The sequence below is a fragment of the Kogia breviceps genome, chromosome 17 (assembly GCF_026419965.1).
Source record: "Kogia breviceps isolate mKogBre1 chromosome 17, mKogBre1 haplotype 1, whole genome shotgun sequence".
Lineage (NCBI taxonomy): Eukaryota > Metazoa > Chordata > Mammalia > Artiodactyla > Physeteridae > Kogia > Kogia breviceps.
The window spans coordinates 75,380,902-75,408,555 of NC_081326.1; the positions used below are offsets into that span (position 1 = coordinate 75,380,902).

The 27,654-nt window shown below is 57.9% G+C and overlaps 1 protein-coding gene across 2 annotated transcripts in view; it reads right to left on the minus strand.

Annotated features, from left to right (window-relative positions):
* SLC45A4 (solute carrier family 45 member 4) overlaps positions 1 to 27,654 on the minus strand; it is a 78,532-nt gene that overhangs the window by 14,030 nt on the left and 36,848 nt on the right. For both annotated transcript variants that reach the window (XM_067017587.1, XM_059043029.2), the window contains exons 2-3: positions 23,278 to 23,935; positions 1,290 to 1,478 (exon numbers count right to left, since the gene is read on the minus strand). In XM_067017587.1, coding sequence (XP_066873688.1) covers positions 1,290 to 1,478; positions 23,278 to 23,521 — 433 coding nt within the window. In that variant the 5' untranslated portion in view covers positions 23,522 to 23,935. The remainder of the gene's footprint in view (positions 1 to 1,289; positions 1,479 to 23,277; positions 23,936 to 27,654) is intronic.

Here is a 27,654-nt window from a genome sequence, read left to right on the forward strand (position 1 = left end):
GACAGCGGCCTCCCACCCCAGCCAGAAGGGCACGTGCTCCTTGGCACAGCCTCTCCCTACGGCAGGAGAGTTTTGTCTTTCCTGGCTCTGGGAAGGAGGCTGTGGGCCGTGATCAAGCACCTGCCTCAGGTGAGTCTGGCCCTGAACCCAGAGGCCAACCTGCTCCCCTGACAGCTGAGCTAAAGCTGGCTTTACTGGATTCACCGCCGTGGGACCCAGGGGCACTCTGTGCACCAAAGTGATGAGGGGGCGCTGGGCTCATGGCCTGGAACCCAGGACCAGCCCCTGAGCTCTGCAGATGAGGCGGCTCTCAGACACACCCACCCTGCTTGAGGGCAGGGAAGCTGCTGGCTACCTGGACCCTGAAACGGCCGGGAGCAACACAGGCGCAGCAAGACAGAGGGCACCGGGCCGGAGCTCCGTGCCGCTGCGTTTGGGCCACAGTGGGCCGGGCCCACCTGCACACGCAGGTCCTCGAGAAAGCCGCAACATGCCCTCTAAACTGTGCCCGCAGGTGCCAGGAGGGCGGCACCCCCGGACTCCTGATCCGGGGGCATCTGGACGGCGGGGAGGTGGGTGGGCGCTCCGCTCAGGGAGGCCTTCCTCGGCCGCCCCCACCAAGCTGGCACTAAGCTCGCCCCAGGCGGCCTCACGCAGCCTCTGAGCAGCTAGGTGAGCGAGGCTCTGGCTCCACGGCAACGTTTTCTGCGCCGCCCTCCCCAATTCCCGAGCCTCCTAGCGTCAGTGAGCCCTGCCTGAACTGATGCAGACTTGGGGCAGGCTCGCCTATGTCAGAACACAGACTAAGCCTTCGACTTAGAAAGTCGTTGCCAGAGAACAGGGTTTTGTTTTTCACCAGTGCTGACGGCTGCTCTCAAGCAAAAGCTATTTTCCCACATGCAGTTGCTTTAATTGAAAACAAAACAACAACGAAAAGAAGCAAAACAAACCACGAGTACACGAAAGAAACAAACAAAGTATCACACTAGGTCTGGACATTTTCAATACCAAGCCTAAGAAAGGGAGAGAAAAAAAAGAGAAAAGATAATTTCTGAAATAATGCTGGAAACAGGACGTGGTGTCAGATACGCATTCAAAACAAACGGATCACAACAGGAAACGCTCCCTGAGAACAGGTTCCCACGGCGTTCCCACGTGGGGCCCGTGGCCTGGCCACCGCCCGGGCGCCCGGGGCCCCACACAGCTGCCCAGTCTGGGAGCAGCCAGTCTGGATTCTTTAAACCTACGCATCTTATCGAGTCCCGGTCAGGGCTCTGCGGGACACTCACCGATGGCAGAGCCGTTAAGGAAAAGTGCCACTCCAAGGAGCACGCCGACGCACAGCACGAGGATGAAAGGCCGCCGGCGGCCCCAGCTCAGGGTGCACCGGTCACTCGCGGAGCCGATGAGGGGGGTGAAGATGAGGCCAAGGATGGGGCTCAGGAACCAGGTGAGGCTGTAGTACTGCTCCGGAAGGCCTGCAACAGACACGCGGGCCGTTACACACGTGGGCGGGCGTGCTGCAGGCCACCTGCCCCGGGCAGCTCGGGCCACGCGCACACACCCCTGCCTTCTAGAGAGCCCCCAGGCAGACGTCCCCACCTGCCAGGCCCGGTGTCTGAAATCAGCCAAAGCCCGACGGGGAAGCATCAGGTGGCCCCGAGGCCAGACCCGGGCCGAAGAGCCGCTGTCCTGGGACCTGCGCAGGGCGCACTCGGCGGACGGACGGACGGACACAGAGCGTACGGTGCAGGACACAGGACACAGGACCCAGAGGGCCCGGGCCGCCGTGCACTCGTGGAGAGGCACCTGCAGGGGTGGCGGCTCGAGGGCAAAGACCCTCTCATTCCTCTGGCACCGACCAGGGCCTGGGGTCTCAGGGGCTGCTCAACGCCACCCTCGGGGACCAGGTACTGGGCCCATGGGCCCAGAACAAGGCGGGCCAGGGCCTGACGCTCTCCGCTCCCGGGATCCTGGTCCTCACAGCTGAAATCTATCATGAGGGTCCCGCAGAGGGGCCTCACAGCCACTGACGCACTAAATGACCCCAGCAGTGGGCTTCTGAGTGGTTACTGAGGGGCGGCAAGAGGGGAGGCCTCAGTGCGTGTCCAGCTGGAACCAGGAGGTTGTGTCTGGTGCTTAATCCTCCTAACTGCCCGGGGAGGCCGGGATTCCTGTATCCATTTCACAGACAGGAAATCTGAAGCCCAAAGACGCTTAGGTAGGCAATCTGCCCTGGGTCACAGCGAAAATGTAGGAGCCTAGGACTTAAACCCAGGGCCGCCTGACTTTAGGGTCTATGTACCCCCCGCCCCACTCTGCACGCATCCTCCCTATAACACAAAGCCAACGCGCGTCGCCACCGGAACGGCGAGAGTCTGGCTCAGTCACGCGCGGGACGACACGGCGGAATCCCGCCCGTGCTGGTGCGCAAAGGGCACACACCGCGGGCTCCATTTACACGACGGCCGACGGGGCTAAAGGAGTGTCTGCTGGCAGAAGCCAGGGTGTTGGTTGCCCGTGGGAGGGGCAGGGGCTTCGGGCTGGTAGGTTCTCATCTTGATCTGGGTGGGGGTCCCTGGTGACGACTCGCCCAGCTGGAGACCTGGATCATGCACCTCTCTGTATGTCACACTTCAATAAAGAGTTTACATTTTTTTTAAAAAAGCGTGCCTTGGCACGCCAGCGGCTGTTAGCTCATGTTTTACCAAAGACGCCGAGAAATGGAATATTGTGCTGAACTACTAAGAATAATAAACTGTGTAGGAGGAGGAAATCGTTTTCAAAGGAGGAGGGAAGCACCTTTCAGAATCGTTGCTAACGTGCCCATTAAAATATTTATGCATTCGGCCTAGAATTCAAGGTGTCAGCCTCGACCTTTACACCACACAGAACCTTAGGAAGGGCGAATTCTGCTCCTGATTCAAGTCAGCAGAGCGTGCTGGTATTTCAGGAAGTGAGAAGCTTGCCGGGTGTGCCCCGCTGACAAGCGGTGGTTTACACAGCAGGCCCGGGTCCTCGGCGTTCGCTGTCCAAGTCAGGCACTGAGGGAGAGGAGCGGATGGGGTGCCGGGCAGCGGGGGCAGAGGGGGCGGGTGTTTCTCCGGCCATGGCAGGTCGAGCTCTTTACAGAGCAGACGGCCCTGCGACCCCGGCCGGGCCCCTCACAGGGGACAGGGGACAGGGGACAGGGACGGGAGGTGCCAGGACCCGGCAGCATCATCCCACGCACCTGCCTGGATGTCGGGGACACGGGAGGAGTCAGCACTGGATCCCTCCTGGCACCTCAGCTCGGCGTGGCCGCAGAGGCTGCCGGGCAAGGCGGCCAGCAGGGCCCCACTGTCACCCCGTCGCTGCTCAGAGGAAAGGTGTCCGTTCCAACGCCTCTCCCCCTCAAGGTCAATGCTCTGGAACACGACTGAGCAACCCGGCGGCCCCTTCTTGTTAAGAAGGTTGCCACGCTTTTTTAATGGTCGAAAAAGATCAAAGTAAGAACATTTCCTGACATGTAAAAAGTGTCTGTAAATAAAGTTTTACTGGAAGGAGGCCACACTTGTCCGCTGATGAACGGCTGCTTTGAGCTCCATGGCAGAGCTGGAGCTGCTACAGACACGTGGCCAGAGCGCCAGGAACGTTCACTCTGGCCGCAAGAGGAACCGCCCGCCAACCCCTGCTCCAGATGCAGCGCGGCTGAGTGTCGGCCAGGGTTTGTCTGTCTCCTGAGTTGTGCTCAGTCGGCCCTACAACCGACGTGGGAAAGAGGGGTGTGAGATTTCCCAACAATGACTGCGAATGACTGCTGGACGCTGCCCGTCTTTGCCGCACCCGTGTCTTAGGCTCTGTTCATCGGGAGCACACGCACCTCGCTCCTGAGCCCACCCTTCCGTCCTGTGAGCTGCCCTCTGTACCCCTGGCAGTGCTTCGTCTGCATCTGAAGCCCCCTTTGTCTGGGGTTAATACTCCCCCCAGCCGACTCAGGCTGCCAGTTCCCACCTTTTCACCTCAGCCCCTCTGCATCAGTCACCGTGTTTTATGAGAAGATGGGCGGGTCTTGCTGTTCCATCCACGCGGGTGTGTCTCCTGGCAGGCGCGTTTCATCACTTACATTTAGAGTAACTGCTCACGTGGGTGACGTCAGGGCTGCCGTTTTAATACTTGCTTCCTGTCTGCCCCCTCCTGGGGTCTCTGTTCCTCTTGTTCCTGCCTCCTTTTGGTTAACTGAGTATTTCTCCACATTCCATTTTAATTTACACCTTGGCTTTTTAGCATTATTTTGTAGTGGCTGCTCTAGAGACTGCATTACATGTCAACTTCCAGTCTATTATTAGCGGATATCGTTCACATCACATAAGAAAATTAGTGACTGTCTGTGCCCGTTGACCCCAAGCCCCTTTTGAAGCTGTGGCACATACGTTTCATCTGCAGGCTCGATAAACCCCACGCTGCGCTGTGAGCTTTACCTTAAACAGTCATTCATTTTAAAAGAGTTAACAGGAAACTGGTCTTTTATTTTTACCCACCCATCTTACCATTTCCATACCCTTCCTTCCTTCCTTCTTCCTCGAGATCCCAGTGTTCGTGTGGTATCACTTCTCTTCAGCCTGAAGAACTGTTTTTAGCTTCTTCAACATTTCTTACAGAGGTCTGCTGAGGACAAATGCTTAGAATTTACCTAAATTCTCTTTATTTCGCTTTTTGCTCCTAACGGATATTTTTGCTGGATACAGAACTCTGGGTCAACTCCTCTCCCCGCCAGAACTTGAAGACACGATTCCACTGTCTTCTGAGAAGGCTGTGACAGACCACATGACTACATACATGTCTTTTCTTCCTCTGGTGCCTTTGAAATTTCCCCTCTGTTGCTGCTTTTCGGCAGTTTGACTACGGTGAGCCTAAGCGAGGCTTTCTTTACATTCATCCTGCTTCCCGAAGCTGTGGACTTAAGCTTCCACCAAACTTAGGAGGTTTTCAGTTATATCTTACTTCACATTTTGATGCCCCATTCCCTTTGCTCTCTTCCGGGACTCCAATTACACGTATATTAGACACTGCCCCACTGCTTCCTGAAGCTCTGCTCATTTCTTTTTTCAACCTTTGTTCTCTCTGTTCTTCATATTAAGTCATTTCTAGAGACCAATTTCTTAGTGCACTGAATCTTCTCTCATCCCTAAGGTTAATTTTTATTTCAGATACTGCATTTTTCAAGTCCAGAATTTCCATTTGGATCTTTTTTTAGATAGCTTCTGTTTCTCTGTGGAGATTTTCTATTTTCCACCTAGAGCCTGTTTTCCTTTATGTCCCCGAGCAGAGTCAGAACGTGTCTGATGACTCCAACACAAGTCATCATCTTGGGGTCAGGTGCCTTGGGGCCTTTTCTCTGGAGTGAAGGTCACGTTTTCCGTTTTCTTTTCTCCCCCAAATGTCTGATAGTATTGAGTTGTAGCATAGACATTATAAAACGATGTGTTGCAGGGACTGTATTCTGTTACATTCCTTTGATGAACAGCGATATATTTCCCCCCCCAAAAGGTCAATAACTGGACTTTGATGAATAATTCTGGTAAAAGCGTTTGTGCACAGATACGCAGGTATAAAACACATATAAAAAATGAACATAGAGATTCCTTCTCTCCTTAAGTACATCTTAGAACAGCCATGACTAAGTTTAACTTGATATGTATCTCAGAGCTTAAAAACCCAAGAAATTAATAACAAATTTTTGTGCAGTTTAACTTGAGGCACATGCGTTTATTGTCCTAACACTGGAAATACTTTCTTGACATTTGATTTGATACTCTTATTGGTGAAGCTTTTGCCTTTCAAAAGTTTTCCTAGGAGAAAATACAAGAAAAAAGTATCTATATCCAGATTACCCATCACTCTTTGAACATTACTTAGGAATAACATGACCTTAAAATAGGTCAATTTTGAAAAACACTGACAAAATGCTGGACTGTTATTCTTATATATTCAGGATCTCTTTCTGAAAAAGAAATGAGTATAAAAAAGTAATTTTGTCCTGACATTGGTGGGATGAGATTACATCCATATGGTTCACAAATCCAACACACAAGAGTGTCTGTTTTAAATGAGATCAACGCCAACAGGTAACAAGAAGTAGAGAAGCCAACTTGAGGAGATGCACTCATCCTACCCAGTCCCTCGCGGGTGTTACCAGCGTTGTTGATACTTTTGTTTTAACAAACAATTGACTTGGCTGGACTCGAACTCAAAACCGTCTCCCCTGTTTTTTTAGCTTTAGCTAAAAAAATCTGTCCCATTTCAGGAATTGCCCAGAGATACGAGCAGAGATGACAAATGGGACTTGGGGTCCCCCATCAGCTCTAACGCTGCCCTTGGGTTCGGATACCCAGCTGTGTTTCAGCCCCTCTGGGCGGCATCCCGGGAGGCCAATCTTCAGGGAGAACGCCATAAAAGAATGAGAAGCTCACCGGGGGCCCAGCCCTCCTCCTATTTTGGATGCTATGAGGGGAAACTGCACGGATAAAACTGTTCCTCGAAGATTCGGCCCCTTGGCTGGAGGGGCATGGACAGTGGCCAAGCGCTTGCTTCTGGCCATGGGCTCATTACCACAGTGCTGACCATGTGCTGAGAGGGGCTACACGGCCTGGTCACAAGAGAACTGCTTGTCCACACTCTCTCCCTCTGGCCTACACGAACATTCTGTGAACGTCTGTGAGCTGCAAGGCTCTGCATCGGACGGGAGTAACTGAAGACTGACCAGAGAACACCGGAGTGCCCGGGAGACATGCCCCGGCCCCAGTTCGCCCTCGGCTGCTAAGTGCCCACCACCCACCCCCAACCGACCGCGCCGGCAAATGTGGGACACACAGGGTCTGGCCGATGGAAGGAAAGCCTGTGCTCTTCCCAAGTACATGCTACGACAGGGACACGCGTGGAGAGGCTGGCCATGCAAGGCGACAGAGAAAGCCATCTTCACCGAAGACGCCCCCTGGAAACCTGGGCTTCTCGCCCCTCCCTGGGAGGGAGCGCGGCGTGAGCAGCCTGCAGTGCCCCGGGACCGCTCAGCGCCCGACAGGAGCCCAAAGGAGCCCTCACGTGGCAGCTCACGCTTCAGCACCCGACAGGCTGACCCAGTGCCAGTTCCCCTTGGGCAGCGGCTTTCACACTCCTGGGGTCCCCGTGCCCGCTGGCCATCGTGTGTGTACTTTGCCCCCAGGAGCTGCTGAGCTGGGGACACTGGCCTGCCCGGGTTAAGGGCGCAGCTCACCCCGCACGCGGAGCCTCTGAGGTTCACGTGCGCGTCACCGGAGTCGCACTCCATCCCGTAAGCCTCTGCTCGGGCTGCAGTGCCCCCTCCCCCCAAAAAGGCTCCTTTGCACCGAGCCGTGCCCTGTGCTAAGCTTGCTGAAGGTGGCCTTTCGGGGCAGGGCTGTCGGGGGAGCCTGTGCTCCGTGGACGCATCCCCTTAGACGCAGAGGCGACCTCTGACCTGTGTGACAGTACGAGGTGAGGTACGAGATTCACAGACGTGAGCCGGCAAGTTCTGTCCACCTTCTCTGAAAACACGCGCGTGACTGAAATGAAAACGGGCACAACGCGGCTTAAAGCGGCCTCTCAGGAACACATTAGCAAAGTTGTCAAGCTGGGCGCTGGGTGGCAATTCACCCCAGACCCGCGTCCTGCTGGCCCAGAAACACCACCATCGCCAGGCTTCGCACCAGCCGGGCGCTGGCCACCTCGGGAGGGAGCTGGAGGGGCTGCGGGTATGTATGGATTACCTGCTTCGGAGGCTCCCCGGAGCCCGGGCCGCCTTCACCAGCGCAGCGACCCTGGGAGACCGAGGGACGTGGCTCAGGGCTGGCGGCGAGTTAGGCCCTCAGCCCACCTGCCCCTTCAGCTTTGCCCTCCGCCCCCGCCAGCTCCAGCCTGTCCGTCCGACAGCTGCCGAGGCGGCCGGGCCACACCTTCCTCTGGTTACGGTGCCGTCGTCGCCCCCCACCCGACCCTGTGCAAACGACTCCTTCCTCATCTCCCATTCCCCCCGCCTACTGCAGCCTGGTTTCCCCCAGAGCCCCCACCCCCACCCCGAAACTGCCCTCGGAGGTCACCAGGCCACCTACCTACCAACCCAGCTGGCCCCTGTTTATTAGACTTGGCCGAAGGCCCCAGGAGGGCAGAGGGCGCTGGCACAAGTGCCAGCTCCTGGCACAGAGCCCGGGCGAGCATGGACGCCAGAGCCGCGTGCTTGCTGCGTGAAGACGCTGCCAGGAGGGCCCTTCCACTCGCACCCCCTCCTCCTCCCTGCTCGGCACGGGACCCCCCACAGCCAGGGAAGGCCTCCGTGGAGGGGGAACCGGGCAGAGGCTGCAGGGCCAGGAGGAGCTGGTCAGGCCGAGGAGGCAGGAGCGCCCAGGAGGGGCCGACCGGTCGGACGGTAGCCTCTGTTCCCTTTGCCTTGCCCCCAGTTCTCCTAAAGTCACCCTGCGCTGCACAGGGAGCGCGAGCCCAGCAGGAGCTGAGCGCCTGGGGACAGCCGGGGTCACCCCGCGCTGGGCAAGAAAGACAGACACTTCCCATCACGTCCCCAGAGCAGCCCCGGAGGAGCGAGCGAGCCCTGAGAACACAGCCCCGACCCCGTCCGTCCCTGGCGTGGCTGCCGCTGGGACGCCCCGGACACGGCATTTCCCAGCAGGGCTCCAAACACACGCAGCACCGGTGTGTGTAGTAAATAATTTTTGTTTTCTTCCCGGCAAAAACGAACAACAATGGTGGGACCAGAAAGGCTCCCCGTTCACAGGAAACGCCGAGGGTGTCACCGCTCGCCGAGGGCTGTGTGAGGTCACGGGCGACAGCGGCCACGCTCAGTCACTCAGTCACGCGCACGGCCTCCCATTCAGCACAGCCTGCGGCTTCTTTGATAAACTGGTCCTTCTGGGGGGAGGGGGCCAGGGGACTGGGAAAGCTGCCTATAAATCTTTAACAAAAGATCTGAAAGGGGAATAGGAACTGCGTTCTTTCTCTCAATAGACAAAGCCTTCCCCATCAAGATACACTTGTATTCTCAGACAAAACCTTCACGATAACATTAAAGCCATGAGAACTCGCTCTCTGTGGGAACGCTTGGCAGCCCGCAGTGACCCCGGAACGAATCCGACCCAGTGGGGAACGTGGCACCGAGCAGCCCCCTTGAGGGCCACAGCCATGAAAAAGAACGGGTCGGGGCCCGGACGCAGGCATGGTCCCGAGAGGACAGGGTCCCCCCGAGCACAGAGGGTCTGCACGGGGCAGGGGGCAACCCCTCGTCCAGCTGGAGGGAGGGCCACAGAGCTGAGGGAGCCTTCCAGAATCCCAGGAAGGCAGGAAGGAGGATTAAGAAAAAGCAGCTCAGATGCCTGGCGTCCCGAATGCGCCGGGCCGGGCCCTGTGGGTGCGTCCGCGGGGGCTCCTGTGCGGCCCAGGCCCCTTCCCAGAGCCCAGTCCCTCACCCCGGGCTGGACCTGGGAGCCCAGAACTGGACACAGACGCCCCTCATCACAGCACTGACGAGCAGGGACGGGTGCCTGAAGGGGCCGCTGCGGGGAGAGCCACATGACGCAGAGCTCGTTCGTTCGGGTTATGCGTGAGGCGCTCCCTGCGGGCGGACTTTGAGCAATTCCGGATGGAGAGGCGGTAGAGCCTGGAAATAGCACGGTTTGCGCTTACCAAAGGCACCATTAGTCAAATTACAGAAGGTTCCGAACAGCCTTTCTTCTGGTACAATAAACATGCTCCAGCCCCTCATGGTGGCCCTGAGGCTGGGCTTCAGTTTCCAGGGAGTAAACCGCCAGCCCCACTCGGGGGCTGCCCAGCACCTCGGTGAGAGCGCTGGTCCTATGCTGAAACGAGGAGGAGCCTCCAGGGTCCAGCAGGATGCCCTCGGCCAGATGCAGGCAGGCACTGAGGCTCTGGAAAACGGGGGGGGGCCCTTCCTGCTCTGTTGGGGCCTGGATGCGGGGGTCTTTCTTCCCCCAGCTCCCAGGAGCACAGCCCACTGCTGACTGGAGCACCGGCCCCTCCCCGCCACCCACCCACGCCACACTCTTCAAAACAGATGCTGCACTGAGCAAGCGTGCCCAGGGCACGGGTGGGGGGACCGAGCCCGCCCCGAGCCCTGCGACGGCCACTCGGCACCCCGGCCCAGGTTGGCCCCTGTGCAAGGCCTGGACGCAGTGGCAGCCAAGGTCTCTCCCAACTCTGAGAGTCTGCGACCTGAATCAGGGTCGGGGGGAAAGAACCCGGCCACCACCCTATCTGCTGCGATTCACAGCTCTGGTTTTAATAACACGTGGGCAGCAACACCCCCAAAGCTCCGGCGGAGCAAGGTTATGGAGCACGTGCTGGGGTGGGGGGACCCCTCCTGCAGACGCCGGCCAACTTCCCTGGTGTGAGTCAGTGCTCCCTCCGGCTGACCTCACGATACTGAAGTGAGGTCAGTGAACCGGGGTTTCAGAGAGCCTTTGCACGACATCTCCACACGCAGACACGACACACAGAAGTCACCTCCAAGGGCCGGGGACAGTGAAGTGCAGACGGATAGGTAGTTAGGCACGCGAGTGTGTTACCTTCCTTGTCAACGCAAGTCATCTGTAAGCACGTAATTAACGTTTAAATAATGGATGTGCTCAGCCAAGGACAGACCCAGAGGATTCCTGGAAATTTAGGAGTTGGCTCCAGCACGCCCCCTGGGCTGCAAGCAGGGCCCGGGGCCTTCAGGGTCTGCTCATTATATCCCGCCTCCTGAAAACGCTATTACAACCTCTAACCCCATCTCCCTTTATCACATCTCCGCCAAGCGCAGCAGGCGCAGCTCCTGAGGGGCAGGGGCGCTGAGGGCCGAGTTCAAATCCCAGCTCCACCACTGACGTAACTCTGTGGGCGCCTCCTTCCTCACCTGCAAAAACCCGTAAGATAACGTCATCTGTAGATTTGTATAGGGATTATTAGGTCGCTGGAACAGCTGCTGCTGGCATCGTCACCACGGGGTCCGCACACCTCACTTCTAAGAGCAGGAAGTGGGAACCAACACCGTTAGACGCGCTCTCCTCTCCCAGTTCGCTGCAGACTCAGGCCTGGCCTGCCCTCAAGAAGAGGAGAGGCTCGAATTCTGATTCTACACTTTCTGGCCATGGACCCCTGGGCGAGCCACCTCCCTTCCTGAGCCCCAGCTCCCTCGGCACAGACGGCCTTGTCCAGGACCCTGGGGAGGACTGACGGGTGACGGGCCACATCCCCGGGCCGGCGTGGGAGCGTTATTCACGAGCCCGTTTCGACACTGCCCTTCCGTCAGCGCTTCCAGAATCCCTCCACCCTGCCCGCCAGAAAAGGGTTCCAGGGGTGGTCGGGGAGGGTGCCAGCTCCACCCTTCCGCTGGTCCGAGACAGCTTGCCTCCAGAACTTTCCCCTCTGCACGGCCACGGCCAGGGCCTCGCCTTACTGCAGCGCAGCAGGGCCCCAGAGCTGGTGACACGGGAAAGCCAGCGGTCGCGGTCTGGCTCCCCGTCCAGGCTCACCTCTGAGCCTTCCTCCAGGCAGCCGGGCTCTCGGGGCTTCTGTGCCCTGGCCTCTGCGGTGCTGTCCTGCGTGGCGCCCTCGGAACCCGCTGTGAAAGTGGGTGTCCTCCCCTTAAAGCTGGCCCGCCCTACCCGAGGACAGGGGCTGCACTGCCTCGGCGCGTGTGGCCTCACCGCCGGGGAAGGTGGAACGCTCGGCCCCAGAGACGCAGATGACCTGCAAGGGCTGGGCCTGGCCCGCCCTGCCCCAGGCCACACCACTGACACACACACACACACACACACACACACACACCCCCGGCGAAACCAACGGCGCAAGACGCCTACCCTGCTCTTCAATTAGGTGCGATGACTAAAATTCATGAGAGGCACGTCGGGCCCCATTTATAAGTCATGAGTGTCAGATTACAGGGGGGCCCGGCTGGTGCCTGGAAAGGCGCTTCAAACCCAGGTGGTGGCCGCGTCTACACAGACTGCATTTCCGGTCTGGCTGTGGTTAAACCCTGCTTTGCTGTCCCAGTCTAGCCCAGAGAACGGTGAGGAAAATGAGAGGACGTACTCGCAGTCCGGAGACTGTGGAGAGAACCCGGGGGGCAGAGGCCTTCGGCCAGGCCTGCAGGGCAGGGCGGCAGCGAGACGGGGCAGTCAGGCTCCCGGCTGAGGAAGAGGAAGAGCGAGTGGGCCTGCACGGAGCAGCCGCTGGGCCCAGAAACCTGCCATCACAGCAGGCAGCGAGAGCCCCTAATAATCGTGCTGTGAAATGACAGCAAAGTGCAAGGGTGTGTAAGTCCAGAGGGACTTTAAGGACACATAAATAATTTGGTTGAAACTGATGAAGCCTCACACCCTCTCGCTAGGCTCGGTGCCCCCGCCCCTCCCGAGCGGAGCCTGTGGCCGACACTTGGCTGTGCTGACCTTCTGCAGGGCCAGGGGCAGGGCTCTTCCACCCGCGGTCAACAGCCCAGCACGCAGGTGTCCGGCCCTGACCGCCTCGAACTGAGACTCACGCTTTCGGTTTCTGCCCATTTTTGCACTGCGTGCTACATACACCTCCCACTGCGATTTGCAGATAAAGTATTTCTAACAATCACTCCCAGTTCAACATGATGGGTGGCAGTCCTTCAAGTTTCTTTCTGTGATGTTTCCATCAGTTTGCAAGCTGTAAGACACACCCCACATCCTCTCTCCACTTAAACGGGGGACAAACAACCTATACTCACCCCAAGACAAACGCCATCCATATACGATTTACATAATTTATTGATACATGTGTATGCCTTTTGTGTAAGATTTAAATAGCTGGTTTTTTAATGACAAAATTACCATCATCTGGGAAATATTTTGCTGGTGGACACATTCTATACGGATTGCTTTTAAGAGCAAAGAGTAGGACCTCCCTGGTGGCGCAGTGGTTAAGCATCCGCCTGCCAACGCAGGGGACACAGGTTCGAGCCCTGGTCCGGGAAGATCCCACCTGCCGTGGAGCAACCGAGCCCGTACATCACAACTACCGGGCCTGCGCTCTAGGGCCCGCGAGCCACAACTACTGAAGCCCGTGCTCCGCAACGAAGAGTAGCCCCCGCTCTCCGCAATTAGAGAGAGCCCGCGCACAGCAACAAAGACCCAGTGCAGCCAAAAATAAATAAAATTTTTTTTAAAAAAGACTTCTAAAAACCATCCTTGCTTTACCACTGCTGGTGTGTGCACTATTGGCAAAGGGCAGAATTGCTCAGGTTTCTCTGTAAATCACCTCCCTGGAGTGGCATAGAAGGCCTCCTAGGATCTGGCCCACCAGGGGCCGGAGCTCCTCAAACGACTCTGCACCAAGCTCGCGCCACGCAGACTTAGTCACGGCTTCCCGAACACGCCACGCTTCCCTCTGCGCCTCTCCCTGCCGTGCCGCAGCCTGGAGTGCGCCAACTCACCTTCGCTCACTGACCCGTTTACTCTTTGCAACCGGGAGGCCCAGGGCCGCGTCCTCCACACAGCTTCCCCGCCCCCTTTCTGTGCCCGGGGGTTGCCTCCTGTCCTGTTCCTGTTGTCCGCATGCCCCCCTTTGGCAGAGCAGGCAGTGACCTGTATTCTGACTGCCCTTGCTACTCTTCCTCCTCCGGACCATGAGTCACAACCTTGACCCCAGGCCCCGGGAGCCCCGGGCACAGCCTCGGCGCCGGCGTGCTTGATGACCTCCCTCCAGGTCTTCCCTGACCTGGGACCCTTCGATCGCTGGCACGAGGCCGCCGGCATCCCCACACGGACCCCCGCGTGCACGCGGCTCCACCTGAAGCAGAAGCCTCAGGCCGCTCCCGCCCCCCCCCCCCCCCCCGCACCTGGCACCACGCCCGGCACCCGGCAGGTAGGTGCTCAATAGGTGTTTGATCAAGAACAACAGGCACAGAGCTCCTTGGGAAAAACGACTGCAGCTGACACTTCATTGTTTCTAAAATACAATGATCTGAAACACAAGGAAATCCAGACTTCCCAACGCAAACAAAACAGCCCCACGCAACGGTTTTCCAATTATCTCAGTCAAAATTCAGGAGACTCTGACAAAGTCCTGCCTGTTTACGGGTCCTCCCGGCGCGCTGCCCGTGCTTTGGGCGGCAGCGCGAGGGTCCCCCGGCCTGGGTGGGCGGGCACGTCAGGGCTCCCAGGCACGGACACACACGTGTGTCTGCAACTCTCGTCCACTGGACAGAGCGGGCAGCCTGCCACCTCCCAGCCTGGGCCATGTGTCACCCTTCAGGCTTCCTCAGTCTCTCGTCAGCAGGAAATCCAGTTTTCAGTCAGATATTCTGTAAGGCCCATTCAGGATTTTTCCACATTTAAAAAATGGAGGCGAAAATACACATCACGTAGAAGTTGCCACTCGCAGGCGCTGGGTTCAGTGACATCGGGGCCATCCCCACCGTCCCCCCAGGACTGAAACCCTGTCCCCACGCACTCGCTCCCCGTGCTCCTCCCCCAGGGCCCACATTCTACCCCAGGGCCTCATGGGAGTGGGACCACACGGTCTTTGTGCTTTTGCGTCTGTATCGTTTCACTTCGACTGAAAGCCTCTCAAGGCCTGTCCTCCAGCCCGGAGGGCGCACCTGCCCCCCTGCTCGATGGCGCTCCGGGGCCGGGGGACAACGTGGACAGCGAGCCCAGCACTCTCCACACAGGGAAGGACCGAGTGCTGGACAACCGCCCCCCAAGTCCCAAGGGGAGTAGCTCGAGCACCCACCCTCCCCCAGCACCAGGGGGCCCTGGGGAGCGGAGCAGACCTGCCCCCGCCCTCGGGCCTGCAGGCGGGCGACCCAACATAAGCCTCCGGCTGAGCCAAGTGCCACGCGGGGCGGGCAGGGCCAGGGGAGAGCCGTCCCCAGAGGGCCTTCTGACAACGTTCTCCAGGACGGTACAGCACCAGTTTCCAGCGATGCAAAAAGAACTGCTGGGTGAGAAGCACGACAGAGAAACCCTCCGCCACCTGAAGGAGGATGGCCAAGCCTGGGCCGGTTTTCGCCGAAAATGAAAAATGGAAGCTTCGATGCAGAATTCAAACCCCAACACTCTGAGCTGTCCTCAGCCCAGGGACCGGATCCGCACACACTGAACAGCGGCGGCACGGGGGACGGGCCCAGAACCAGATGCCTCAGGACCCCCCGCCCGCTGTGACAGCAAGTGTCCTCACACGTCCCAGGCACGGGCCGGCGGCCCGAAAGCCTCTGGCCCCGGGGGGCTGCAGGGCCTGTGGGCATCGCCTCGGCTTGGGCAACGAAAGCAAACGGTTGCGAGCTGGGCGCTGTGTCCTTCCCCTGGGCTCTGGTCACCAGAGCCACCACTCGCGCCTCGACTACTTGCCCATTTCCCGGACCTTCTGGTACAAGGCCTCCAGACTCCTCGAGCTGTTCCTCTTTCAGGCGGCATGGTGGCCCGATTCTCTGAAAATAGCCCGTAAGTGAACTCAAGGAGTGCCAGCTGCAGAAGGCCCCCGGGGCGTCATTCGACACAAAGGGGATTTTCCCAGGAAGGCAGCGGGCACTCCTGAGCTGCAGAAGTGCCGCCGAGTGTAGAGCACACCTGTTGGAAGGTGGACGTTAGACGCGTCATATGCGAAAGGTCACTCGCAACGGGTCACCTGTGGGCAACATCGTGCTCACTCAAGGAGGCCACAGGGGACCTGCGTTTCCACTTGGGAATCAGCATGAACCTGCATCGCTCAATTCTCACCAAAGACTCGTGTTCCCCGGCGCTGCCCCGTGGATTTTGAACACTAGCCTGAGTCAACAGAACTAGAAGGCACTGGGCGGGCCGGGCTGTAACCTCTAACTCAGGGTGGGGTGAGGGGGCCGGAGCCTGGATTACAGAAGGGTGTTGATGCGGCGGGGGATTCAGCGGGGCTGCCCCCCGGGTCACGTTCCCACTCTGCTGCAGCAGCACTGGCCTCGCGGTCAGTTTCCCTCAGCAACCCATCAATCCGGGGAGCGGAGGACAATGGCTATAGCACCTAAGGCACTTAAACGTCGAATGTTTTCTTTAAGGCAGGCTTTCAAAGGGTAGGTTTTTCCCACAGGAAGAAAAGGTGAGGTTCAAGTTGGGACAAATCATATCCCAGGAATCCTGATTCACATTAAGCTGGGACAGAAAGTGGAAAAGTGTTTTAAGAAGAAAAATAGACATAAACAAAATGAACAAAGTTTCACCCCTCCTGAATGAGGCAGACAAGACTAAGCCTAACCTTCCGCATAAATAACCCTACAAACCACTTGGTCATTCCCAGGCCATCACGGCACCCCCGACGCGTCTCACTGTCAACCGAGAGACCACAGGACATTCCTCTGTGACTCTCCTTTTCCCTCCAGGACACTTCCTGAACCAAGAAGGAAACAGCGGGAGGGGGTCTGCTGCCCAGGGGAAAAGGCTGTCTGGGAACAGCCTGGGTCAGCCCAGGAGGGCGCCTGCCCCTCGGGGAGGTCTGCTCAGGGCTCTGGGCAGGCTGTTCCCAGACTCTCAGAGGGGACCCCACGTTCCCACTTGATCCCAACTCTGAGGCCAGATTCACCAGCTGCACCTGAGGGCACACACACATTAACATGTACACATGCACACATTATACCCATGCACACACGCACACACATGCACATATTATACACATGCACACACGTGGCGTGCAAATGACGGGCACCTACCTCCAGTGCCAGGCATGCAGCAGGAGTTGGTCTGCAGAAGCTCCTGGGCAGCCCCTCCCTTGCCCTCAGACCACCGGCCCTGCAGGAAGCAGGCACGGACGCTGCTATGCCTGCTGGGGCCTCTGGGCCCCCAGCCCCCAGCATGTCACACCTTCACCCTCTTCTTCGCCTCAAGTTTGTGGGTCTTACCAGAACCCCCTCGACACTAACAAAACAGCAGGTTTTATAGGTGCCCCTCTGATCTCCTTTTATCTGACGCTTTGAGCCAGAAGCCTTAAGAACATAACATATTTTTACAGGCCCTTCCAAAAGCTGCAATGTTGGCCGAAGGGTGGGAATCCAGTGTGTAACAGACGTGGCCTGTCAGGAAGCGGGAGAGATGACGCTGATGCTGAAGGCACCTGTGGCCAGCCCCGAGGTCATCGGGAAGCCTCCTGCGAGGACGGGGCCAAGGCGCCCCCACCCCCATCCCGAAGGACACAGCTTCGGCCTGGAGAGAAAGCCACAGGCTTTCTGCTCTGACCTGGATGCTCTGCTGCTGCTGGGGGCTTGTCGCGTGTGTCACACGTGCGGGAACCTCCTGACGAAGGCGCACGAAACCGGCTGCCTACAGAGGCAGCACGAGGTGCTGCAGGGCAGGAGGGGCGGCCGTCTCACTACCATGACCGCTCAACTTTGTGAAAACGCTGTATATTCGAGAAAGCAGAACTGAAGTTTTTAAAGGCACCCTCCCCTGCGAGGGAGGATTTAGAACCACGGTGGCTGCACTGGGCCTGCTCTGTGTTCTTCCCAAGCTCATGGGGCGGCAGTCAAGGGACTGCTGGCCTGCAGTGTCTCCTATGAGAGGTGGGAGTTCCTCCCATGCGGTCTTCTGCCCCCTCGGCGGCCGACCAGAGGTCTCGGCCAATAGGACCGGGGAGGGAGGGCTGTCCTGGCATCACAGCCACCTCCTCCTCTGCTGCCGCGTGGGCCTTCCGTCCTCCGCAGCCCAGCAACGCGGCATCGCCTTCTAGCACCGAGGGATGGCACCGCTGCTGGTCCAGAGGCTCCGGCACTAGAGGTGCTCACTTGGAATCAGGGGCCCTCGATTCAGGTCCCAAACTGGCCGGACGAAAGCCTTCCCGTGGACGAGGCCAAGAGTGCTGCGGCGCCCTCGGTGGTGGGGCACACACTTCACGCCAGGGGCCAGCAAACACAAACGGTTTACAGCGTTCCGATTTAAACTGCACTTACGGGCCTCCCCGGTGGCGCAGTGGCTAGAATCCGCCCGCCGATGCAGGGGACACGGGTTCGAGCCCTAGGCCGGGAAGCTCCCACGTGCCGCGGAGCAACTAAGCCCGTGCACCATAACCACTGAGCCTGCGCTCTAGAGCCCGCGAGCCACAACTACCGGGCCCACGTGCCACAACTACTGAAGCCTGCACGTCTACAGCCCATGCTCCGCAGCAAGAGAAGCCACCACACGGCACGGAGTCAGGAACCAGGAATAGATGTTGGTTTGGCAAAAGAACCATCTCATGAGAATGAAGTTACCTGGTTTGTCACCTGCGGAGCTCCCTGGGTGGTGGGTGCCCCAGGTAACGAGCTGCTCGGCCCAGTTTAGGTTTTCTGACCTGTCATCAGCGGGGTTGCTCCTGCCCTGGCCCCCGGGACTGCTGGAAAGAGGAATGATCCGGCCTCCTCCGAGGGCGCGTGCAGAGCCCAGGCGCGTGGCTGAGGCTGGCTCCCCGGTACCCACCCCACCACTGCGGCCTGGGCTCACAGACGGACCGCGAAGTTGACTCTAACCTAAACACGGATTCCAGCTGTCATCCTCAACGCCAGGCGATGGGAACCTGGGAAGAGACGGTGGGACTTCAAAGCGGCCGCCGTGAGACGGGCTCCTGAAGCACCCACGCCCGCGCAGCAAGGCTGCCGACCTTTGGAAGAAGCCGTCTCGATTCCAGCAACACCCTCAATTATGAAAAGAATTATTCCAACCAAACAGAAAATACAGACTCTAACAAAGCCACTACCCTTCAGTATGCCACAAAATTACCAAGTGAATCCCAGACGACTTGAGATGGGCGGCCGCGGGCTGGGACGCCCACCACAGGGGAGAACCACGCAGGGCGGATGTGGCGGGACCTTCGCGGAGGCAGGGGAAGGGAACCTGCTGGCGGGTGAGGCGTCCCCTGGCGCCCCCCGCTGGGGCCCGGCACCCAAAGCTATAGGGATCTCCGGGGTCTCAGAACCAAGACCACGTGGGGCTCCGCTCCCTCCCGATTAGGGCGTGTGCCTCACCTGCCGGAGGAGGACTCAGAACTCAGCATCTCCCCCGTGAAGTGGAGCCAGCAGGGCGGGGACGAGCCCCCCACCCCGGTGCCCGCTGGGACCACAGGAGCGCATGGGAACCGGTCGTGATTCCCGGGGCCTGCGCGCTCCGTGTGCCCCCCGAGCACCACCTTGCCGCAACCACTGCCCGCCCCTGGCCCTCCTCCCGCCGGGCGGCTGTGGGGTGGAGGCCCCCCCGGCCCTCAACGCAGCGGGCCTGGAATGCAGCCAGAGGGAGGGGCCCGGCCGGGGGCTGGGGGTTTAGGCTGAAACCACTGACTTCCCTCAGCTCTGCTCACCACGCAGCCCAGCTGCCACAGCAAGCAGAGAAACGGGCCCTATGCACGGAGGGCCGAAGACCACAAGCCAGAAAGGTGTGTAACAAACAGTGACACCTACAGCTTCCACCGCCAGGCTGCTGGCGCTGAGACGCGGGCCAGACACTTCAAGGTCTAAACACACCCGACCTCCCGCGCCGTGGGCTCCCGCGAGGCAGGTGAGCCAGCCCAGCCTCTGCTTCCTCACGTGGGACGGTGACTAATGCCGTCTCCCCAGTATTTACGTGTGTCCTCATCGGAGGGGTTGGGCATCTCTAACGGAGACTGGCCACATCCGCTTCAAGGGCGAGCACACTGGAACGAGAGGCGATGCATACGGCTCCGTCTGGGGTGGGCACTGACTAGTGCCCCAGTTCCCCACGGGCCTTCTGTGTCCTACCCGCCAGCAGGTCCAGAGGCCTCGTGTGCCCGGCTCGGGGCAGGCCGTCCGGGACCGAGGAAACCAGGGGTCCGGGCTTTGACGAGGCCACGCGGACACGTCTGGCATCTAAGGCGCGTCCCTCGTTCTTTCCTTCCACACACGCACAGTGAGCCTGCCCTGGGCACGGGCCACTAGGTGAGCCCGCCTGAACCGGCCCTGAAAGGGGGGCAGGGCAGGGCGGGGAGCCAGTGACGGGGAGACGGCGCTGCTCGGAGCCTCCCCGGGGGCGGAGGACACGCACATGTTGACCACCAGGGCCTGGCCCGGGGACGGGCTGCGCGTCCTCACATCTAAACCGCCGCCCACCGCGGGAGCGGGGAGCAGGACAGGATCATCCCTCGGACGGAACTAGATGCCCAAGGGCGTCGTATCTATCTGATAAAGGACACTTTAATAAAGAACTCTCGCGACTCACTGAGGAGACCAACAGCCTGACTGAAATACCGGCAAAGAACGTGAACACACACTTCACCTAAGATACACGAATGCCCTCTAAGCACGTGGCAAGCGGCTCAGTGTCAATATTCACGAGGGAAACACAAATGCTGTCAAGGACGCGGAGGCTGGAGGGACGGTCTCCTCTGATAAAGTAACCCTGGCACTTCCCGCACGGCCAGCGCCCACGCCGGGGTCTCCACTCACAAGAGGTGGAACACGGGCCCACGCAGAGCCTTCCAGGTGATGCTCAGAGCAGCTTTATTTAAAAGAGCCGCCACATGGAAACAGGCCAAACGCCAATCAGCTGGTGAATGAATAGCGAAGAGGGGGGTGGGTCCGTGCAGTGGACCACCAGTCAGTGCGGCAGGAAGGATGGCTCAACCACAAAAGCGCTGCGGACGCCAGGCCGCGGCCTGTGTGATTCCGTTTCTACGAATTTCAGAAAGGGCAGGACTGTGACAGAGGCGGGCGGCTGGCGACTGGGGGTCAAGGTGGACTGACGCGAGGGGCCACCGGGGAGCGTCCTGGGACAACGAAAACACTGCTGGTCTTAAGTGCGGTGCTGGTTCCAACTACAGACACCATCGGGGGATCAAAGCTGTCCACGCTGAGTGGGAGAGCACTGTTTCGGCTTTCATAATTACTAACATACAAAACCCAATAATAAACACCGCACACCTCCGGGCGTGACAGACAAATTTAAGAAGCTGACTCAAATCAGAAAATTCTGATTACTACGTTGCCCCTGAGAGTATAATGAAAGTGCAGCCCCGAGAAGTACTCTGGCCATCTGCATGCTGTCTGTTCGCAACCTAAGCCCGTCTAGGAGCAACTCTCATTAAGCATCATTCCTTCAACCTGGGCAGACAGCCTCTGTCCACCGTCCTGCGCTGCCCGTGACCGTGACCACGACACCTGTGCAGCGTTCAGGGTCAATGACAAGGGTCACCTTCACCCGCTTTGGGTCAGTTTGTCACGGCCACGCCTGTGATGACGATCCTATTTCCTATTTCCATCATCATTCTGGAGGTTTATACGGAACAGACGTACCTGTGACTTTCAAAAGCTACATTTAATGTCTAGCCTACGTAGCATATAGTAAAATATGTACTACGTATTACCCTGGAATATCTAAAATAGATACAAGTCTCACGTGATACATGAAATACTCAAAACCAAACAATGAAATGTACGTTGTGTGGAAACTGAGACTCACAACCTGTAAAGTGTGAAAGTTCCAAGGAGCTGTGTTGGTTCCAGGGTTTTGAGCCATAATAACACATAACTTATCACCAAGGAAATGTGGAAATAAGAGCTCCCAAATCTCCACCTATTGTATCAACTTATTTCTCAGTAATCAGAGGTTCTGAATTCTGTTATTTGTCGCCATAACCATGGTGAGATGATCTAGAAGTTAAATAATGGTGCCCGACTCTGGCCACCCGAGCTTGGCCGCATGGCTTTCGTTAAGGCCTCAACCCACGAACCCACATCCCCGCACATCAAAGGGACAAAATAAATGCTTGGTAAGACTGTGTGCCACCGGATGTGCCCCCTCCTGAGGTCCGGCCACAAAGGTGGTCTCCACGCCTCTCGCCACACGGCCGCCCCGGAGCCGCCCACCCTGCGAGGCCTCCCCAGCCCACCCGGGAGCGGGTGCCGCAGCCTCTGGGGGCCGGCATCTCACCCCAGCTCTTCTCCTCCCAGCAAAGGCGGGTCACTCCCCCACCTCCAGCACGAGGACCGAGCCGCGCGGGGACACACACGGCGCCCTGCCCGCCCCCAACGGCCTGGCACACGTGGGCGCCCGAGGAGGGTGAGCAGCGTAAGTGAGAGGCGATCAACACACAGATGAGAGAACAAAGAGTGGCGCCCGCTCCGCCACGCCCCACTCTCGGGCCACGGGCAGCCGGCCTTCTCAGGCCTCATATTTTTCAAGACGAAAAATAAAACACCCGGGATGCCAAAGGGAAAACACGTTGAGACACAGCAACCTAAACACCGAGAGTGGCGAGCCTGCCCCTTCCCTAAGGCGCCCGACGAGACGGGTACGGCACCTGCTGTGCTGTGCAGCGCCCGACTGCATCTGCCCGCAGAGCGCCCCGGCGCCAGCACGGGTGGGGGGGGGGGGGCGTTCGCAAGTGAAGGAGCCGCACGCTTCTCTAACCGATCTGCAGCACGCTGGGCCCCAGGCTTGTGCTCTCTGAACAAGAAACGTCCTACCACGTTCAGAGAGACTCCCCTGTAACAGCCACAATAAATAGATCTTTCAGATATTTTACTAGGCACATGCGGAATTCTAGAATGAAACACGCTTCTAAAGAGTTTGGCCCCTCATCCAGTTGGAAAATTACAGATTTTAAAACTTTCTTAGACAACGGGGAAAATTACATACCCTGGCCACATTTTTAGGGCCTAAGGCACCCCCAGTTGCCCCGGTTGGTAATCTGGAAGGGATGCCAGCGTTTTCATATACCGGGCTGAGTAATGCTAAGCTGAGTGTTACCTCTGAGCATCCAAGTATTTCTGGAAATACCCATCATTCAGCCACCTGAAGTCCACAGTAAACTCAAGTCGATAATAACAACAATATGATGATAGTAAAACAAAACGAACACACACACAAACAGCATCCTCCGGTGTTTTCTACAGCCAGGCCTTGTTCCGAGCACGTGCGTGTCTCCTGCCCGACAGCCCGGGCTGGCCTGCGACTGACCTCACTTTACGGAGGAGGAGCCAGGGGCAGCGGGGTTCACGGGCCTGCCCAGCCGGTGGCCGCGTCTGGAGGCACCTCGGGGTAGACGGGCACGCGCTGGATCAGAGCCCAAATGCCCAGCCACCACCTGGCTGGAACCTCTGACTCCACGTGAACGTCCGAGGACCCCCAGCCCCACCCCCCACCTGCCGGGAACACGGGGAAAACCCATCAGAGGAGGCTGAAGGGAGAGGAGGCCGGGGACAGCCGTCAGCCAGTGTGCGGCACTCGCTCCGGGTTCCAGGCGCTCACAGGCGTGGGTGAGGCCCGGTGCCAGGACCCCCCAGAAGCCCAGGCGGGCACTTACCAATCTGCAGCAGGATCGGCGTGACCAGCGCCGTCTCCATGGCATAACAGAACTCCCTGCCAAACATCACAGCCCCGTGCATCACCCACAGGCGCACGGGGATGCGGTCTAGGGACCCCTCGCTGACGGTCTCGTCGTGCGTCTCCGCCTCCGCGCTCCCCGGCTTCTGCGGGTCCGGCAGGGGCACCGGCAACTCCCGAACTTGCAGAGATTCTGAGTCGGCATTCTGCGGAGCCATTTTCATTACCACCAAAAATATATATATATATGTATGTATATATATATATTTACTCTATCTATATAAATAATTCTATCATATATCTTTAAGGATAAATTAAGACGTCTTCTCTTTCTGCTTCAGTGTGTTCCTCCAGCAAGTAATAATACTTATATTCCTCTTTGTACAAACAGGTATCTCGAAACTTCTCACAATCGGATGAGACACGCAGCAGAACAGAACGATTTTTGGTTGGATTAAACATATGGCTTCCTGGTTTACTGTGAATTAGAGTTAAAAATCCATAAATGCCATTCAGTTAATACCAGTTTCATCATCATTACTGAAGAAGTGCTGAAGCTCCTTTCCTTGCTACAGAGAGGTGCGCAGGTGACACACAGAGGTAGGCCGCCGTCGCTCCCCATCGAGGGACTGGTTGATCTGCAAGAGAGGAAAAGCCCTGCGCGATCAGACGGGGACTCGGGGCCTCCCACCCCGGGACCCGGGAGCCCCGCCCGTGGGGCTGGTCCCCCGCCTCTCGGAGACCTCTGTTCCCTGGCGCTTACCCTAGGTCATCTGCGGAGAAAACAAAACCCAATTTTTAGAAGAACAATATTTTCCTGCATGGAATCAATCGTGGGGGGAGGATAGAGATGGGATGACAAAGGGAGAAAGGGAGACGGAAAGAGAGCTCAGCATTTATGCTCCTGGGCGGTGACAGCCCGATGGGTGCGGGGACCCCGCCCGGGGAAGGGGCAGGCGGGAGGCTCGATTCCTGTTGTGGGCTGTCTACAGCCGGGGTTCTTGATGTGATTCTACATTAAGGTAGATCGGTAGCTGAGGTCTTACCGAAATTTTTCAACAATTGTTTTAAATAAAAATATTTCTGGTTAATAGTCACTTAACCCAAGATGATCTTAACTCCTTCTCCCCTTCTCCCCAGAAAGGACCAGAAATCAAGGGGTGGCCTTCGCCGAGTGCCCTCCTCAGGGAGCCCTGGAAGTGGTGGCGGGTCCCCGGCCTGACTGCTGGCACCACTGAGCTGCTACCCTGGGGGCCCGGAGCCCCGGCCTCACTACTCCACCGCGCTGAGGTCTCCTCATGCTCTCTTTCCTTCAGCCCAAACTTCCCAGGGAGTCACAGGTCCAAGTGATCCTACCTACCGCGTATTTGCTTCTTAGGCCCCAAGTTTAACGACAATTCCCAGCTGCAGCCTTCACCTGAGATTTCTATCACGTTTATGAATGTCCTCTACCGTATAATCAGTATCTGGATTAAAGCCAGTGTTTCCGGGCTTCCCCGGTGGCACAGAGGTTAAGAATCCACCTCCCATGCAGGGGACACACACAGGTTCGAGCCCTGGTCCGGGAAGATCCCACGTGCCGCGGAGCAGCTAAGCCCGTGCGCCACAACTACTGAGCCTGCGCTCCAGAGCCCGCGAGGCACAACTGCTGAGCCCACGTCCCACGACTACTGAAGCCCGTGCGCCTAGAGCCCGTGCTCTGCAACAAGAGAAGCCACCACAACGAGAAGCCCATGCACCACAACAAAGAGTAGCCCCCGCTCGCTGCAACTAGAGAAAAGCCCGCGCGCAGCAACGAAGACCCAACGCAGCCAAAAATGAATGAACGAATGAATTTATTTGAGGGGAAAAAAAAGTGTTTGCAAACTGGCACCCTGCTACAATCTTTTTACAAAACATTACCATGAAACTCTCTCACATATACAATGTAAACAGAACAGTATTAAAACAAAACACCCAGCACGAACACCTGCCAACACCCTACGGTTCTCATTCCACTCCTGCACTTCGAGTGATTCCCATCCTGAGACAAAAATCTCAGGACCTTTCCTTGAGTCAACCTGTCACTCTTACACCAAAACAGGGTCAATGATTTTAAATGCCTTTTCCCACTAGATAAGATGGGGGTCATTTTTATGTGAAGACAGAATATCCAGACGTGTCTTTAAAACCTATCTTGATTGATCAGCTGAACGACTGTAACTAGTCTACTCAGAAATCCTAAGGACTTAATTACAATCATCAAACTCTTCAGTTCTGTGCCATCTCACCCCTGTACCACGGTGTATCTCCATCCTGAGACTCAGGTCCGAAAGACAGCGAACTCCGCCAAGAGTCGTTTCAGCTACGGCTAAAAGTTAGGCAATAAAGCTCTGTAATAGTGCCCTCAAATGATTTTAAGGCCGTGGGTCTCACCCGGGGCCAACCTGCACCCTTGGGGACCCTAGCCTGGGTGACGCCTGGAGATGTTTTGGGTCGTCACGTCGAGGGGGAGGGGTTGCGACCGAGGCTCCCGGGCGGAGGTCAGGGGTGGGCTCAGCGCCCTGCCGCAGCCAGGATGCCTCCACAGCAGAGCAAGACTGTTCCCTAAGGTTATTATTAAACAGAAAAGGTTCTCCTAAAAATGCTGAAACCCTTACCACACTCTGCATCAGTCAGCTAGCCCAGAAGCTGCGAACGCAACTTCACTTTTGAGTTGAAGTGAACTCACTTCCCTTTGTTTTCCTAAACCAGCCTCTGCTCAACGCAGAACAGGAAGCACAGGTGAGCTCAAGGCACTGGCTCCACGAGGAGGGGTGGCGTCTAGGGTCAGGTTTATAAGCAGGAACAGGTGCAACCTCTTCCCTCCCGGTTCATCACCTAGGCCACAGGTGGTGGCATTTCCCGGTATTTATTTGCAAAGAGAAGGTGGGTAAGAGCCGGCGAGGGGCTGCAAAGGAAGCCCAGTCGGCCGCCTGGCCTCCATCGGGTCGAACCCCAGGCCTACGGCAGCACTTGCCGAAGGGCGTGCGGAATCGGCTAAAGGTGGCTGAGCAAGGAGTCATTGATTTCACTGGGAAAAAGCCAAGGAGGTAGAGGCCGAACCCTCGGGGAGCAAAGGGCCCTGCGTCCTTAGGACAGCCGCACGCCCACGGACCACCAGGCCAGTGCAAGCGTGTCCCCTCTACGATGCAAAGCAAGTCACCACACCCGAGTCCCTCCTCACGTTTGGGGTTCCCACCGAATTTCTAAGAATGGCCCAACAGCGGCCTCTGGAAAGAACGTGAGGGAGAGAGGGAGGGAGCCCCTGGGCGGACACCTCCACTCGCAGGACTTCTCCAGGGTAGGGTGACCGTCGCCCTCACAGGCAGGGGCGGGCACAGCTGCCTGACCTGCCAGCAGAGTCTGCTTCACACTCGGCGCCCTGCCGGCCCGTCTGGCGGCCCAGGGACTGCACTTCCAGACGTGCCCACGGGTCCCCCTTCAACCCCGGCCACGAGCACCGTCGTCTCAAAAGGGGGGACTGCCCGGGGCTGCGGCGGGGCTGGGGCCTGTCGGGGGGCCCGTCCAGCACCCAGATCCTGCCCTGGCGCTGTGCGGGGGCGGGGTGGGGAGAGCTCGGCCTTCGCCGTGTCCCGTTTTCCCAATGGCCGTGCGGTTGTTGTCTCGACGTGATTTATTTACAAGTCCACTCCCGGCGCTTGGAGACTTCTCCCTCATCACCTCGCACCGACTCCGTCTGCGCTGGGTGCGTACGTCTCGGTTCGCTCCCTGTCGCCTCCGTCCCGCGAGCCCGTCCGCGCGCACCCGGCAAGGCACTAGGCGAGGACGGAGCCGCCGGTAGGTCCTGAGGTCGGGGGAGCCGCTTCCCTCTCGTAGCTTCTCTTCCCAGAGCTCTCCTTTTCACTCCTGCCTTTTTCTTTGCAAGAGCTTTATACGAGCGCGTGACCTTTAAGAGCTTGACGAGTTCCGCGGGGGGGGGTGGGGGGGGGTGGGGGTGGTAAATGTTGGTATTTTCAGTGAGATCCCACTGCTTTTGTAAATTAGCCGAGGGAGAACTGCCATCCTTAGGGCAGTCTCTCCATGCATGTATCCAGGTCCACCTCAGTGCCTTTCGGGAGGATGTCAAAATATTCCTACAGTTTTGCACATTTCTGGTTAAGTCTCTTCCTAATCATTTTACCCTTTTTGTGGCCACTGTAGATGGGATTCTCTCTTTCTTTGTATTTTCCAACGGGTTGTTTGCATATGTGAAGAGGAGGAGTGCTTGTTCATTTCCTCAGGTATAATTTGCGCAAGGTGAAAAGGTACCATTCAATCCGTTTTGACTCATTTACGTGGAGACACGCAGAACATTTCCAAATGCCCCGAAAGTCCA